The 17,968-nt window shown below is 37.7% G+C and overlaps 1 protein-coding gene across 1 annotated transcript in view; it reads right to left on the bottom strand.

The window, feature by feature from the left end:
- Positions 1-404: 404 nt before the first annotated feature.
- The window catches only part of PHLPP1 (PH domain and leucine rich repeat protein phosphatase 1), a 288,192-nt gene continuing 270,628 nt past the window's right edge, over positions 405-17,968 (bottom strand). Inside the window, exons 14-17 of the mRNA XM_023495940.2 lie at positions 15,069-15,173; positions 14,438-14,632; positions 10,890-11,118; positions 405-2,672 (exon numbers count right to left, since the gene is read on the bottom strand). Of these exons, the coding sequence (XP_023351708.2) occupies positions 1,497-2,672; positions 10,890-11,118; positions 14,438-14,632; positions 15,069-15,173 (1,705 nt within the window). The 3' untranslated portion in view covers positions 405-1,496. The remainder of the gene's footprint in view (positions 2,673-10,889; positions 11,119-14,437; positions 14,633-15,068; positions 15,174-17,968) is intronic.

Raw genomic sequence — 17,968 nt, 5'->3', positions numbered from 1 at the left:
GAAGTTTCTTCCTAATCTGTAATGGTTTCTGTCAAAATCTCCTTTATGTTGGATAAAGATGGTCTGAATTCAAGACCGTAAGTGGAAAACAGCATAATAAATATAATCCCCAAGCTTCCAGAACAAGGAGAACTGCTGCAACTTCCCCTCCCTCTTCAATTCCTACTTAGACAAGAGCTATAAGACCAGACCACAGAAACCAACAGGAATTTAGGGAAATTTGACTTTCCTTTTCAATTCAGGATATGATATTTGAAAAAATAATCACAAAAGATTAATATTCAACACAGAGGTCATTTGACAAACCACAAACATCTCCAGAGTGTCCCAGTCCTCTCCAAGCCTGTACTGGATGGTAGTTTTTAAAACACTTCTGATTGTTCAGACAAAAGGAGATGGACCCATTACTTGTAAATTTTATATTTATTATAACAAAAATTATGACATGTTCATTTGTGCATTCTGCTTTAATATAACTCTTGGTATGTAAATGATCTAAATGAGCTCTATACAATCATGCTGGTTGTGGCAGCAATAAGGAACACAAATAAAAAAATGTCTGGAAAAGTAAGTATTTAAGGGAAGGAAAAGGAGAAGGGGAAAAAATCAGAGGCCCACTGGACACAGATTGTTGTTCAGTGGTCTAAGAACCACCTTATTTGTAGAGATAGCTGGTCTGGCCACGTAGGCTCACCACAAAATGAGCATGAATTGAAATCCTTGGAGGGCCAGGTATAAATAAGGTGGGGTTGGGAGGGGAGAGGGAAAGAACACAAAGTCAGTTGTTCAGGCTGTGTCCTTATGCTGAGACTACAAAACATTTTAAGCATTACTATACAACACTGAGCTATTTACAGTAATAATTTCCCAATCAACTGTTCTCTCAGAGAAAATTAGTGAATCTCAGTGACTTCAGTCACCTGACAGAGTAAAGCAACTCCTAGGAGTTAGTCTCCATATTCTACAAATGTCTATCATTTTCAAGACAAAAAAAAAAAAAAAAAAAAAAAAAAGAAAAAAAAAGAAAAAGAAAAAGGCCTTTTTTTCCCCCAAAGAAATACAGTATTACAATATTACTGAATCATTGAGTACTGGCAACTTGCCCTGTCTTTCAAACAAACAAACAAACAACAACAACAAAAAGCCATTTTTAAAAAATATTACATCATCATTATCTGTTTCTCTGCAATATATTAAACCTTTTGTTCTTTGTTTTTACACTTCTGATATGTTAGGGGAGGGGAAAAGGGGAAAGGGAAGAGTTAACCAGTTAAAATTATATTGGTAAAGTATTACTAGAAGAAAAGTGGTGATTATTAAAAAATAACAAAGAAGAGAACCTACAGATTAGCTGCAAAGGCAAATGAGGGACTTAAAGAGAGTGGAAGGGAAGAGAAAGTGGAGTAAAACCCCTGGTTTAATGTGAGCCTGGGAGACTCTTGCGATTCAGTCTTTTCTGGTTAGTTTATTATTTTTTAAACAGTACTTGCACTGGGTCATAGTGGTGTATCATAATAGTCTGGCAGTTGGTCCATCTGATACTGCCGCTGCTGCTGCTGCTGCTGCTGCTGTTGTTGCTGCTGCTGCTGCTGCTGCTGCTGTTGCTGCTCCTGATGATGTTTCATGATTTCTTTGACTTCCTCTTCTAGCTCAGGTGGGATGATAAACTGGTCATCGGGATCAGGCTGAGCCGGAGCTGCAAAGTAGCCCCCCGTTTTCCGGAGAGGGGCATCGGCAGCCACCTCAATCATGTTGTGGCTCCTCTCCTGGGGGGCCACAGAGCCGTTGCCTCTCCTGCGCCCAATGGTCCCGGTAGCAGAGAAGTCGGGCTTCCTGGGCAGCCCCACCTCGTCCTCATTGGCACTGATCACAATGCCCTCGTCGCTGGCCTCGGTGGGTACCTGAGGCAGTAGCTGCTGCTGCTTCTCCCTCTCCTTGGCCTGGCCACAGTGAATGTCCACCTCCACCTCCACCCTGCTGCCATTGGTGAAGACCCCTTCGATGGGCTCTTCATCATCACTGTCCAGGCCGTTGTCGGAGAAGGCACTGGAGAAGGTGGCGCTGGAGAGCTGTCTCTGGAAAGAGCCTGACAGACAGACGGGGTGGAGCATGCAGCGCTGCTCGCTGGGGTAGGCCGGGCTGCTCTCACTCAGGGCTCCCGGGGGGGGCTCGTCCGAGGCTGTGGAGCCCACCTCGCTGCTCATCTCCGAGGTGGAGATCTCACTGCTGATCTCAGAGGCCATGCCACTGCTGGAGGAGGGCACTCCCAGCCCGTCGGAGGGCCGGTCTTTGATCACCACATTGACCGAGGGAGGAAAGATGCCTGGGCTTGGAGGGGGGACCCCACTTCCGGTGAGCTCACAGCAGCAGAAGCTGTCCTCGGTGACATTGAGCTGCACCACCACAGCGCTGATGCTGTCGTTACAGCCGTAACTCTGGGCCAGTGTGCACAGCTTCTTGGCCGCGGCTAAAGCGTCGGGCACGTTCCGCACGGCCTCCACTGCCTCCTCGATGGACAGGCTGTCCCACAGCCCCTTGCTGCCCAAGATGAAGAACTCGTCTTGTGGGGTCAGTGTCACCGACTGCACGTGAGGACGGGGAACCACGCTGGGGTGCAGGAAAGTGTAGCCCAAGATCCGTGTAGACTCAGTTACTCCATTCACCTTGCCATCCTAGAGGAGAGGGAGATATGGAATGGAGAGTGAAAAGTCAGCTTCTTCCTGCCTATGTGGGAACAGTCATCTGTGCTTTTGGCGTCACCCCCACCACAGGAAAGGAAACACTGCAGAGCTGACCCGGCATCATAAACCCCACAGCGGGGTAGTCAGGAAAGAGAGGGAAGAACTTGGGGTGGTCTTTGTAGTTGAAGTCATTTTCTGGAGATGAATTGTCCTGAACACCCAAGGACTGAACACTGACAATTCAAAAGGAGTCGAAGCTAATGCATGCAAGCTTGTATGCTGAAAGAGGATGAACTTCTCATAGGGCCGTTACCTTCCACCACAACCAACGTAGGATTCTATGAGAGAAAATTCTCCCAAAAGTAAGGCACTATTCTTCCCTCCAAACTTTCAGCTTACAAATGTGAAAACAGAGAGTGCCAATTTCTATCTCCATAAGCTGGAAGTCTTTCAGGGCTAAGATTAACAAGGGAAGCTCCTGGAAGGGTGGGGAAAGGTTTAAGGTAAAAGATGAGATTTTTATTGGGATTTCTCCTGACATTGAAAAGGTATACATGATGCATCTTAGCTGGAGTCCCACACTCCTGCCACCAGATTCTCTGTATATGATCCCTTGATCTCCATATTCCTGTTCTTCTTCAGAGTGCCTCACACAGCCTGCTCACTACCATAAGCCTTTGCACTGCCCTTTGTGTGAGTCTCATCTTTAGTTCTTCCTGTAGTGTTCCAGGTCTTGAGGACACACATCAACACTGAAAAAAATGTCTGTACTGAAAAAATGTATCTTTAATGTTATGAGTAAAAAAGTGTTTTACAATCTCATGAAAATAATTCCGACTGAGATCTTTCCCTTTGCAACTCTCAATCCAGATCAATGTCCATCTGTATTGTTTGTTCCATGCATACATACTCTGTTGGATGAGTTTATAATATGTATCTAATCAGATGCAGGTAACATAGATATGAACATGCATGTTGAACATAGGCAACATAGGCATTCTATATCCCATTTTGTCTTGGCAATGGAAAAAGGTCAGGTTTTTTTTGTTGTTGTTGTTTTTTTAATGATTATGGATTTCTTCTAGGAGGCTTTATTTTATTTTGAGGCTTGACATAATTAATCATAATGTTAACTGAAAACAGGATCAATTAAGAATTTCACTCAGGAATTGTTCCTTCTTGACATGGATTCTGTGAATACTTTTGGCCAGCATCTATCCCTCTCTCACTTTTTATGCCTACTTGCTCTCTCCTGATATTCTCTCATCAAAAGTGTCCTCAATTTATGAATAGAAAACATGCATAAATACTTTATATAGATGGAAAGTAGGCAGAGGGATCATTGTTATGAGGTTTTCTGGGTCACTTTTTCTGGTATAAAAAACATTTGAGATTTTTACCTTTGATAAAGGAAAGTACTTTTATCAGTCCTACAATGCCTTCATAACTTTCACCTCATCAAAAAGATGTGTTTGTCTCATTCACTACTTTCATCATATTTGTATCTTTTTCTATTTCTACATAAGCACTTCAGGGACTTAGGGCCCAGATGTTGTGGCTCTACTATATTTGATAAGAAAAATTTGCTGTAATAATTTTTGCAAATATGTTCCATTTTCCTCCTATTTGTAGTTCTTTTTCTGTTTTCACCTTGAATGCACTTGGGATGACTTTGCTAAATTAGATTTCTTGCCTGGTTTTTATCTGATTTTATCTTTCCCTGCTTTTATCCAGTGTGATGAGACTAACATCTACCAATATTTTTCCTTAAGAAAAGACAAAGCTGTCCCCAGGAATTGATTGGCCCTTGCTTCCCTGACACTGGTTTCTGACACTTAAAAACATTAAAAGTTCCTCCTACAAGAAACCTCTCAAACTTGATGAGTGCCTGAGTTAATCTGCCCAGCTGACCAAATAGATACATTTCCACGAGGAGATAAAAGAGACTCCATCCACTAAAGCTGAAGATAAATCTCACCATATCCTTGTTGGAAATCCTTCCTCTCTTAAGAGTTGAGTAAACCTTTTTATGTTAGTCATTTGATTACTTTATGATTACCTCACAGTTGGTGTTCAGTCATTTTTCAGTCATGTTTGGCTTTCTGTGACCTTATTTGGTTTTCTTGACAATGATAATGGAGTAATTTGCCTTTTACTTCTCCAGCTTATTTTACAAATAAGGAATCAAGGCAAATTAATTTAAGTGACCTACCGAGGCTCATAGTTAGTAAAGACCTGAGGCAAATTTGAACTCAAATCTTCTTGACTCCAAGCTTGGCACTTTATCCACTGTGCTACCCAGCTTCATTCCAAAACTGCACCTAACAGGATATTTGGTAATGGGCCTACCCTTATCAGCTCAATGTTCATCTTTTGTAAGATTTTACTTTTATTAAAACTGGGCTGGCAGCCGATTTTATCTTGCTATTAAGTCAAATGTTTGTTGACTTGGGGGGGGGGGGCTTTTGGTTTGTTGGTGTCCTTGATGTAGCAATTAATTTACAATGGTTTATCAAGGGTCCTCAAACTATGGCCAGTGGGCCAGATGCGGCAACTGAGGACGTTGATCCCCCTCACCCAGGGCTATGAAGTTTCTTTATTTAAAGGCCCACAAATAGATTAGGTTCAAGGGATAAAACAGTCAACAAATATATCGTTTTGATCCCAAAGATCCCAGCTTTTGGGATAAGAACTTACTGTTTGATAAAAAATTTGGAAAATTGGAAACTAATATCAGAAACAATTGATCCATACTTAACACCATACACCAAGATAAGGCAAAATGGGTCAAAAACCAGGCATAAAGAATGAAATTAAAAAAAGGGAACACAGATAGTTTACCTCTCAGACCGGGGAGAAGGCTTTATGACCAAAGAAGAACTAAGAATTACTGATCACAAAATAGAAAATTTCATTATACTAAACTGAAAAGTTTTTGTACAAACAAAACTAATGCAGACAAGATTAGAAGGGAAGCAATAAATGGGAAAATATTTTACAGTCAGTTTCTTTGATGGCCTCATTTCCAAAAATATAGAGAATTAATTTAATTTATAAAATCGTTTTCCAATTGAAAATGGTCGGATGAACAGACAATTTCGATGAAGAAATTAAACTATTTCTAGTCATAGAAAAGATGCTCCAAGTCATTATTAATCAGAAAATGCAAATTAAGACAACTCTAAGATACACTACACACCTGTCAGATTCAAGATGACAGGAAAAATAATGATGATTGTTGGAGGGGATGCGGGAAAAACTGGGACATTGATGCAGTTGGTGGAGTTGTGAACAATCCAACCATTCTGAGAGTAGTTTGAACTATGCCAAAAAGTTATCAAACTTGTACCCTTTGATCCAGCAGTGTTACTACTGGGATTATATCCCAAAGAGATACAAAGAAGGAAAGGGACCTGTATGTGACAAATGTTTGGAGCCCTTTGTAGTGGTTAAAATGAAACTGAATATGTCCATGTTGGAGAATGGGAATAAATTGTGGTATATGAATATTTAATATTACTGTTCTGTAAGAAATGACCAAAGGGATTTCAGAAAGGCCTAGAATTTAATTAACTGATGCTGAGGAAAAAGGGGACCAGGAGATCATTATATCCAAAATACTATATATACGTTCTATGGACCAGCCATCCTCAGTAACGATCAACCAAATCATTTCCAATGGAGCAGTAATGAACTGAACACCAGCTATGCCTAGAAAAGAACCTGGGAGATGACTAAAACCATTAATTGAATTCTAATCCTATTTTATGCCCACCTGCATTTTGATTTTTCAAAGTAATTTAAATATTTCGATCGATTCTTTTGTACAGCAAAAAACGCTTTGGTCATGTATACTTATTGTTATCTAATTTATATTTTAATAATTTTAAATCTACTGGTCATCCTGCCATCTAGGGGGGGTGGGGGTGAGGTGAAAATTGGAAAAGAGGTTTGGCAATTTTAACTTAAAGTTACCACATATATCCTTAAATAAAGACTATTAAATTAAAAAAAAAAAAAAAAAAAAAAAAAAGGCCCACAAAACAAAGTTTTTGTTTTTACTATAGTCCGACCCTCCAACAGTCTGAGGGTCAGTGAACTGGCCCCCTATTTAAAAAGTCTGAGGACCCCTGGTTTAACTCCTGGATAGAATTATTATACTATATATATATATATATATATCATTAATGTTATTTTGGTTGTCTATTTTCCATTTTATTGATGGTTGCTTTAGTTAAATCGGGATTAAATTCTTTTAACACTATACACCATATCCTTTTCTCCTGGCTAGTCTTTCTTTTTGTTTATTATAAATTCTGTTTTTAGTTTCTACTGCAAGACAGTTGACTCAAAGGTAACTGCCACATCTATAAGAAGTCTTTTCACATTTGTTTAAAAAATATAATCAATTTCATTCTCTGTGCTGTTATTTGGTGCTTTCCATTTCTAGCACCTATCAATTCTTATTTCTTTCTTTGAAAATGTTTTTTATAATGCTTATGTATAATCTACAACTCTTTGGTCTTTCATTTCCATCTTCCAAGTTATATGAATTCCTCCCTCCTTTCTTCTAGAATTCTTTCCATCCTCATCATTCTTTCCTTTTCATCAAAGTCACCAAGTATCAGTTTCATCATGGAATTTCTCTACAGCATCATCCTCAACAACTCATATTGGTAAATAAATGAGGTAGTCTTTTCTAAAAAAAAAAACAAAAAAAAACACCCCACTTTTCCACTATAACTTAGTTCATTAAATATTTACCAATTACAAATAGATTTTTAACATTGATTTTTAAAATTTGAGTTCCAAATTCTCTGTCCTACTCCACAGCAAAATTATATAAAACATATATCTTTATTAGCCATGTTGGAAAAAAACAAAAACAAAAACAAAAACAAAAACAAGAAAAAAATAAAGTTAAAAAAGTGTGCTTAATATGTATTCAGAATTCATCCGTTTCCTCTTTGGAGATGGACATAATTTTTTAATCATGGGTTCTCTAGAACCATCTTGTTTGGAGCAGCTAAGTCTTTCACAGTATATCATCCTTACAGTATTATTGTTAATTGTGCACATTGCTCTCCTAATTGTGTTCATTTCATTTTGTGTGAGTTCATATTAAGTTTTCCCTGTTTTTTTTTTCTTCTGAAATCATCTTCCTTGTTATTTTTATAGCACAATAGTATCCTATCACAATCATATTCTACAAGTTGTTCAGCCACTCCTCAATTGATGGACATTCTCTTATTTCCAATTTTTTGTAATTACAAAGAGAGCTGCTATAAATATTTCTGTACAAATGGGTCTTTTCCCATTTTCTTTCATCCCTTTGGGATACAGACCTAGTAGTGGTATGGCTGGGTCAAAGGGTGTGCAGTTTTATAGTCCTTTGGGTGTAGTTACAAATTGTTCTCTGGAATGAGTAGACTGGTTCACAACTCCACAAACATATTATTGTTCCACTTTTTCCACATCCCCTCCAGCATGTATCATTTCCCTTTTCTATCATGTTAGTCAATCTAGTAGGTGTGAAGTGGCATGTCAAGAGTTGTTTTAATTTGCATTTCTATAATCACTAGTGATTTAGAATTTGTTTTCATATAACTACTGATAGCTTTGAATTCTTCTGACAACTGCCTGTTTATATCCTTTGACTGTTTATCAACAGGGGGATTACTTTTATTTCTATAAAACTGACTCACTTCTCTTAACTATTTGAGGAATAAGGCCTTTATTGGAGACACTTTCTATAAACTCCTTCTGTTCCCCGTTTCCTGTTTTCCTCCTAATTTTGGCTGTATTAGTTTTGTTTGTGCAAAAGTCTTTTAATTTTACATAATCAAAATAATTCATTTTACTTCCTGTGATCTTCTCCATCTCTTCTTTGATCATTAATTCTTCTCTTATCCATAGATCTGGCAGGTACATTTTCCCACAATTTCCAAATTAAGTTATGGTTTTACCTTTTATGTCTACATCATTTATCCATTTTATCCTTATCTTGGAATATAGTATGAGATGTTGGCTTATGCCTAATTCCTTCCAAACTGCTTTACAGTTTCATGGTGATCTTTTCTGCAACTGCTTTTGTTGTTTTGCAATACATATTCAAAGATATTAATAATAATATTTCTTGTAGCTGTGGAGCTTAAAATAAACATTTTGCCAACTACTTTTTTTGCCTTTGAAAACCTTCCATCTTTCTTCCAATTTTAAAGAATGTCAAGGTAAATTTAATTCAGTTTGTCTAGTAGTATGCTCACTCACTGATGTGTGGACAACAATCCCACATTTAGATTACCAAGCCAAATTAAAGTTTGTTGGTGGTCTAAAAATTGTGATTCTTGGCACCCTGTTCTACTTTCCTACCATCCTGCTACCATCACTGCAGAACAGGCTGAAGGGCTACTTTTCCCTTTAGTTTCCCAAGTTCCCATGGCCAAAAAAGTTCCATCATCAGTTAGCCTGCCTTCTACTTCAGCTAATGGTTTTATTTTTTTTTTGTGTGTGTGATCCACTGATGGTAGAATTTCATCTTAATCTATAAACTTTGACAACATACAGACACAATACAGAAAGAATATAATGATTTTATAAAAGAAGTTATATAATAGGCATATATAAAACGGTCAGGCTTTACTTTAAAACAGGGTAACACTGTATTTAAAAAAATATATATATTATAGGAGGGAAAGCTAAGTGCTATAGTGAATAGAGCACCAGCACTGAAGTCAGGAGGATCTGAGTTCAAATCTGACCTCAGGCACTTAATACTTCCTGGCTGTGTGACCCTGGGCAAGTCACTTAACCCCAACTGCCTGGGGGGAGAGGGGGAAAGTATTATAGGTTAAAAAGAAAAAGATTGTAAACAAAATTTTAATCCTCCATTAATTCTTTAAAAGTGTTGTTTCCTCTAATATCACACATTTCCCTCCTTCCTATCCTGATTTCTCTTAAAGGGTACAAATTAAGAGCAAACCTTCCGTGATACCAAAAGGGAACTACCAACCAACTTCATTTGGTTTTCTGCTCATATTAAATAAAGGAACAGTAATAGAAATGGGATCAAGGAGAAAGGAATTCTTTTAAAGAATCAAGAAAGAATTTCTTTAGTTTTCAAAGCAAGAAAAGTTCAATTTCAAAATCATGTCTGGTACTATTTGCTTAAACTCTTTACTTGTTATCATCAGCTTAATATCACAAAATTGCTTATAATATCCACCTTTCTGTTTTCATCACAGAAAGGATAAAAAAAAAAAAATTACCCTTATACTGGAACTTGAAAACAATATAATACAGGATGGAATTTAGAAGACAATTCTGTCAAGAGTTTGGCTAAAGGAGTTTAACTAATGATATAATTAAAAAAAAGCAAATGTTTCAAATCTTTCACACCTATGCTGGAGACCCAAGAAAATAATTACATTGAAACTTCAGCATAATTTTATGGACAGGCAAGAAAAATCATTTAGGGCTGAAAAATCTCCTCAGGCTACGGTATGACCTCATTAATTAGGGCTGAAGTGACCATACCTAAAGCAAAGAAATAGTAAACAATTAAGAGCTTAGACATAACTGGTGGCATTACTATCTAGATTTTCTAAGTTACCAATTTCTCTTTATGCCACTGAAAAAGATAATAATGAGAACTGTTTGTACAAAGTACCTTGTTTCATTTTGTCTTAATAACAAGTACAAGCGAAATAAGCATTTAAAATAATATTTGAAAGCTTACAAAGAACTTTACAAACATTATTTGATCCTTCCAACAACCCTGTTGTTAGCTTCACTTTACAAATGAGGAAATTAAGACAAAATAAAGCCTAAATGACTTGTCCAGAGTCACACAGCTACTGTTTGACAGGATTTGAATTTAGGCCTTTCTGACTCCCAGTCCAATGTTCCATCTACTGTATTATCAAGCTGCTTCTTAACAACTCTATGAAATAGATGCCATCATTATCCTCATTTTACAAATTGAGATCAAGGACTTATTAATGCCCTAAAAACATCTCTGAACCATTCTGAAAATAATCTGATAAATGCCACTTGGGTTCAGAATTTTGACTTTAATCCAGAGTTTCAAGTCATGCTATCCCAAGCGAAAGACTATGGCTAAATGTTGGCAGGGCAGGTCTTTGGCAAAGAGCAGTGAGTCTCAGGTATGTCTCCCTCTCTTGCTTCACAGGGGTACCATGTACTCACCTCAGTGATAATGGCTTTATGCTGCTTGATTCTCTTCAATTCCTCTTCACAGCTCATGATATAAGATTTCGACAGAGGCAAAGGTTTCCCATTCCGGCACAGAACTGTTTGGCATTTTCCCACATTAGCAGAGGTCAAGGTGAAATATCCTCCTGGGTCCATAGGATCATGCTTTATATGGCACAGGACAGCAGAGCCTCCAAGTTTTTGCCCAGCAGTTCCAAGTTTCCTAGAATTTGAGGGAGAGAAAGACAAAGCAACACGCATTTGTTTTATTCATTTCAGTAGAGAGGCTACACAATTGAGTACAAGTTTGAAGGCAAAAAAAATCTGGCAGAATTCATTAGAATACAATTCAGGCTCTTTTCATCAAAACATGGCTGTTAAATTTTACAGAGGAAGAAAGACAGTATGGAATTTGACATATTACACACTTATTTATACAAAAAGGAATCTCAACACAACTGGTGGGAAGGGTCACTTTACCTTTAACAGCCATGGGAATCAACTGGAATAAAGGAGTCCCTGTGCTCTTCTTACACACAGTTGGCTACATAAATAATATACTCTTCAGTCACCACATTCTCAAGACAACTACTAATTTGTTATTTTGGTCTCCATTCTCTGGGTCTAAGACTGGTAAACTGAAGAGCCAACTACTAAAGTTATTATAAGCATATAAGTAGATAAATATATAAATATATTTACACTTTAAAATCCACTCATTTTTTTTTCTGTCTTTCAAACTGTTAGTTATCTACCTTACAGATCCGGGCAATCCACTTTTCTGCTATGCACAAAGGAGCTTTTGTAGACTGGTATTACTTATTCTAGGACTTCTGTTTTAACCTTTTATTAGTGGTTACTAATCCACAGGCTCATTAAGACACCAGCTGCATCTGCAACTTCTGACAAGCATCTCAGGACTAGAGTAAGCACCATTAGCTAAGTTATCCCTCATTATATTACTTATGTTCATATTATCCCTTTATAGGCAATAGAAACACTACCAGTTCATAAATGAAGATTGTAAGATTAAATCATTTGCCTTGGCTTAATTTGTGGGAGAGTTAGGAATGAAATTCAAGGCTTTCAAAATCATTTATGAACTAGAATCCTGTGACTAAAGAATTGTAAATTCGAGCCTCCACCCCCATCTTTCACTAAGACCAATTAATACACCTTCTATGAAAAAACTTTCTACCAATGACACTAGCACTATGTCTATGATTTATCTCCTTACCCACTGCTCTATCATGTATCCCTTCTCAAGATTTTAAATATTATCATGTGGCATGTTCCATTAAGAAATGAGAAAAAATGAGGGACAAATGGGAGAGGAAACAAGTCTGGAATTCAGGTCCTAGAGCTCTAGATAGCCTGTGGCTACTACTCTCTAAATAAGGTTCACAGACCCGGCCAGAATAAGTAGGGCTCTAGCCTTACTCTTCAAGAAAATAAAGATTTTTACTTCTCATCAGAAGGATAAAGTGAAGGGATGAGAATGGTGAAAAGCATTAGGATAGCAAACCGAGTGAACCATAGCCTCTGGTGGGGAGAGACCCTTCTAATCCTTTCTTTTATGTGTTGGTATCCCTCAAAAAAAAAAAAAAAAAAAAAAATATATATATATATATATATATAATCAGAGAAAAGCTTCCCTCCCCAAGAATAATGGAGCTTTCTCATGATTCATAGCTACTTAAGAGTAATACTGCTTTTTGATTGCTTCAAAGATAGGAGGCAACCACTGAGGGGAAAAAAAAGATGGTAGGTATGTATCTTAGTAGTTGTGCTTCACACTCCAGTGGTCAATGGTCAATAGGAGGTTATACAACCAGAACCTGAAAATGCAGGAGATGGGGGAATAACACATCCCACCACCTTAGTTCCAAAGAGGCCTTTAAAAAGCCCCTAACAAATCAGTCCCCAGGAAGTCTGATTCTAACTATGAGCAACTCAGTAGGTACTTTCCTATCCTGATTAGGATCTGGTACCAACTTCTTGGGGTAAAGCCTTCAGGGAAAGGGCTGGGGGTAGGAGAGAAGATTAAGAAGAGCTTCATTGTTCCTGTGGCCTTTTTAACATGAGTATGTCTTTTCCTTTCCTTTTTTTTTTCCTGAGGCAATTGGGATTAAGTGACTTGCCCAGGGTCACACAGCTAGGAAGTGTTACGTGCCTGAGGCCCTTAAAGAGGCCAGATTTGAACTCAGGTCCTCCTGACTTCAGGGCTGGTGCTCTACCCACTGCGCCACCCAGCTGCCCTGTCTTTTCCTTTTCTCCTGGCCCCATCTTGCAAGTATGAGCAGTATAGAATTTACTCATAAATACAATCCTTTTATAACCCACCCTCTAAGGCAACAAAGTGACAAAGGAATGATCAAATATTTGAATGGGAAATCCCTTGCTCTCAAACTAGAAGTTACTTTTCTCAATGTAATGACCTTGTATCTTCCCGGGCTCCAGAGGCAGTTCGTAAGTATCTACAACTGCTTCTTTTAGGATAGGGCATTCCTAACCTGGAATCTGTGAACTAAAAAAACTGTGTGTGTGTGTGTGTGTGTGTCTGTATGCATGCGTGCGCACACGCACACACACACACACACACACACACACACAGCCCTCCCTGGTATATAGTTTTTCTTGACAAAATGCTGGGAAGATCAGGGTTTGTCTCTCCCACCCTGCCTTCTGTTTTAATTAAGACAGTCAGATGCTCCTGGTGCATGCTAGTGGGAATAATATTTCATACCCCCCAAAGCACAGCCAATATTATGCCTACAAAGGGTTAACCACATTTGCTTCTGGGAATAATCTAACAGGCCATTAGGAACTCTATTTCCTCCTATTAACAAAAATGAAACTAGTCTAGAAGAAACATAATCCTTTGGTCTAAAATATTACTGTCTCAACTTTGAAAATATATGAGCACAAGTTGTTGCATCATCCCTCAATGGTGAATTGAATTTCATAAAATGGACACTGTAGAACAGAAACATTAATTCTTTAAATACAGATCCCAACTTAGGAAGGTCTAGAGGAGCTCCAAAATATTCTATCATTTCTGTAGTTTCATGTTCACTCTATAGCAAGGCTGCAGATCACAGGTACCTTGGGCTTAGTTTCAGGTAGACTCAAGTCCCCAAGGATATTATTCACTTAACTACAGAATGAGTGCATTGAAAGGGTAATAAACCTAAAATTAAGTTGGAAGTTTTAAAGGTACAGGTTGGATAGCCTTATGTAAGGCTCTCTGAGAGTGAATACATGCCCTAACATTAATGTATATATCAAAGTAATGCAAATATATCCCTCCCCCCCCCTTTTTTGCTAGACAAACACAAAGGTAGAAAATGATTCCTAAAGAAACCACATTGGAACACTCCCATCAGAATGTAAGGCCTTTGAGGGCAGTGACTGCTTCACTTCCTTCTTTGTATGCTTCCACAAATTATCCGGCATACAGCTAATGTTGAATAAATCCTCATGGATTAATGACTGGTTAAGTTATAGCTATCACAGACTGCTGGAAAAGCTCTGAGATTCACCTTTGCATGACAATGAAAGTGTTGACCATGTACTCCTCTTCATTTTTTGTTTTCTGTAGTTCCTCTGCCAGAATGTCACTCATTGTGCATTGCAGAAGATATGGCACTTCTACATTGCGGTCTCCATCAAAGACTCCATATAGAGCCTCCCGGTTGTCACAAAAATTATTTGCTGACAGGGCTGCAACACATAACCTAAAAAGTGAGAAAAAAGGGTTAGAGAAGGACCAAATATTAAGGGTTAATTCTTGATGAATATAATAATATTATAAGCATAATAATAATATATTATTAATATGATTAATATTATAACATCATAAATATAATTATAAAGATGAATAATCTTTCTTTCCCCACACTCATTCCTTTTTTCTTCTTCTCTTACAGAGACATAATGTGACAGTTACAGCATCTCCTTGTAAGTTCTCTAACAAGGAAAAGGAAATGATATCCCTCCAGTGAAGGCTTAGCTTATTGTTCAAATATAAGTCATGGGCCCCATCTTATTCTGGGGAGAAAAATATCCTCCACTAAATTCTGTATGAAAAAAGCAAGCACTGGATTCTTCTTTCTCACTTGGACTCTGAGAAGAAAGCAGGAGTCACCTGTTGTTCCAAAGTTATCCACTTACTTATTCTTTACACCTGAGGCTTCAGTGTAGCCATGGCTCCATACAGCTGGGGCTCCTGAAGCATCCCCAGCTGAAGGCTGGTCAATCTTAAAACATCGGATATTACTGTGATAGGAAAGGGAAAAAGAAATTACTAAAATGCCAAGTGAAAAGCATCAGCTTTACTTTATTAGTTCAAACTCTCAAGGCATTCCAAGAAGAATGCTAACATTTCTTTCATTTATCATTATGCTTGGGGTATGCAAAAGAATCTTCTCAATCTTTAGTAGTAGCAAATACCTTGTTGTTTATGACTATATAAATCAGAGGGTGTAGACACCAAACCTACAAAACTTGTTTCTGGCAAGATCAAACTATTAATTGAACTAGACAGTTGCTGTATAACACGAGTTAAATGAACCATCCCCAGCCATGATACAAGAAAACAAACATCATTGAGATACAGGTAAGAATCATTCACACAACTTGTAAACACAGTGAGCAACAAAGCAAAATTACTATGCTTCACTGTGGGGAAGAATTGACCCCTGGATTCTTGAAGGCTATGCCTAACAAAGTAGAAAAGTTCTTAAATATGGACCTATACGGAGATGTGGGGGTGAGGGGGGAAAAGAGAGAGACAGAGACAGAAACAGAGAGAGAGACAGATTATAGGGGGGGCGTGGAGGGGGAGAAAGAGAAAGACAGTGTGCCTTTCACCTGATTGCCAGAAGAAAGATTCATTACTAACCACAGAATCACTTTTTTTTTGGTCACAGTAACTCAGGTAGGCCATGATAAAATATAGAGAGGCTGTAATTTGCTTTGTAGAAGGACTAGCTATCATATTGTTGAAATTATGGAAACTTGAGATATTAAGAGACTTAGTCAATTTTCCCTCTTTCCTGATACACAAATTAATTTTTGATGCTCCAAGTATTTCCTTATTTGTTGCTTATGGCTTCTCAACTTTCCATTCTTAGGATTCTAGATGATTAAATAATTACAAATAAGTTATAGGAAATTTTTCAGCTGCCCCACTTCAACTCTGACAAGCCATGATCTTTTCAGAAACAGACTAACCCTAATACAGAAACACTAAATTAGGAAAAATTTCAAAATAAATTACTGACAGTAGCTTCAGGAAAGGTTTAATCTTTTCTACCTGCTCTGCCACCCTGATGCTGCTGACCTTTCCAACCAAATCTCTAGCTCCTCTTCTGTGTGCTATGCTGTACTAAGGGAGAAAAGCTCTACACATTTACTCACCTCAAGCCACCTGAATCTGCCAAGAATCCAAAGGAATAGCCTTCTCTTGTACTGGGAACAGTAAACAAATCTACACTCTCATTGCTTCAGAAAAGTGTCAATTGAATGTCATCTTATGGCTCTACTCATTATGCCTTTTCTTTCTTTTTTAATTAAAGCTTTTTTGTAATGTCTGAGCTAGCTTTCTGGAGGACCTCTGGATGAGCTTTGGTCTTAGCAAGAGAGTCATGATGAGAATAGTCAGGGATAGAGTCTGGAGTCTGTGAGTCTGAGATCAAGCTTGAGCATACATACACTCTGTCTCCAGTCCTCTCAGCCCTTAAATATCTTAGTACAATTACATCACTACAGCACACAAAACATGTGCCAACTGTAGAACTTAGTACAATTACATCACCATATCACACAAGTACTAAGTATATGTGAACTAGAGAATCATTATCTCATCAATCACACTGAGTAAATACCCTGCTGTAAGCATCTTTGCTTCAAGTATACTTTTCCAGAGTTCTCCCACTAATCTGCTGTCCTCTACACTTTTTATTTACCAAAAAAGATGCATGGGTAATTTTTCAACACTGACCTTGCAAAGCCTTCTGTTCCAAATTATCCCCTTCTTCTCCCCACCTCCTACCCTAGATGGTAGGTAGTCCAATACATGTTAAATATATTAAAATATATGTTAAAGCCAATATATGTATCCATATTTATACAGTTATCTTGCTGCACAAGAAAAATCAGATCAAGAAGGAAGGGAGAAAAAATGCAAGCAAACTACAACAACAACAGAGTGTGAGAATGCTATGTTGTGATCCACACTGTTCCCACGGTTCTCTTTGAGTGTAAATGATTCTCTTCATCAATGAAGAAGTGGAATTGGTTTGAATCATCTCAATATTGAAGAGAGCCACATCCATCAGAATATATCTTCATAAAGTATCGTTGTTATAATGATCTTCTGATTCTGCTCATTTCATTTAGCATCAATTCATGTTAAGTCTTCCCAGATCTCTCTGAAATTCACTATCTCTTTTTTTTTTTTTCTTTTCTTTGTCATGGCAGGCTTTTTAATACTTAAAAAGTGTTATCCTAGCACCTTAAATCTTCTATTTTCTACACAAAACATTTCTAGGTATTAGAAAACTCAACACTCTGCCCATCCTTTTCTAGCTGATCACTTATTTTCCAAAAATGTAATGCCCAGAACTAAATGTAATACTCCGGATTTAATCTGGGTACAGCAAAAGATGGTGACACTATTGTATTCTTTTTTTCTGGGAGGAGGAAGAAGGCAAAAAAAAATGAATGAAAATGAAAAAAAAATATTCTTCAATCTGCACTCAGTTCTCTTTCCAGAGTTAAATGACATTTTATATAGGGAATATTTTGAAATTACCTTCAATTATTGTGTTGATCAGAGTAATTAAGTCTGTCAAAATTAATCATCATTACAATACTGCTGTCTCTGTATATAATGTTCTGTGAGTTATGCTCACTTCACTTTTTGTATAGTTTGAGTGTGTTTTCCCAGGTTTTTCTGAAACCATCTTGCTCATCATATACCAGAACTTGTTCAACATTCTACAATTAATGAGCATCTCCTAAATTTCTAATTCTTTGCCACTGCAAAAGGAGATGCTATAAACATTTTT

This window comes from Sarcophilus harrisii, chromosome 1 (genome assembly GCF_902635505.1).
Source record: "Sarcophilus harrisii chromosome 1, mSarHar1.11, whole genome shotgun sequence".
NCBI classification, from domain to species: domain Eukaryota; kingdom Metazoa; phylum Chordata; class Mammalia; order Dasyuromorphia; family Dasyuridae; genus Sarcophilus; species Sarcophilus harrisii.
Note: the sequence above shows the minus strand (reverse complement) of the source record. Positions and strands in the feature narration are given on the sequence as shown.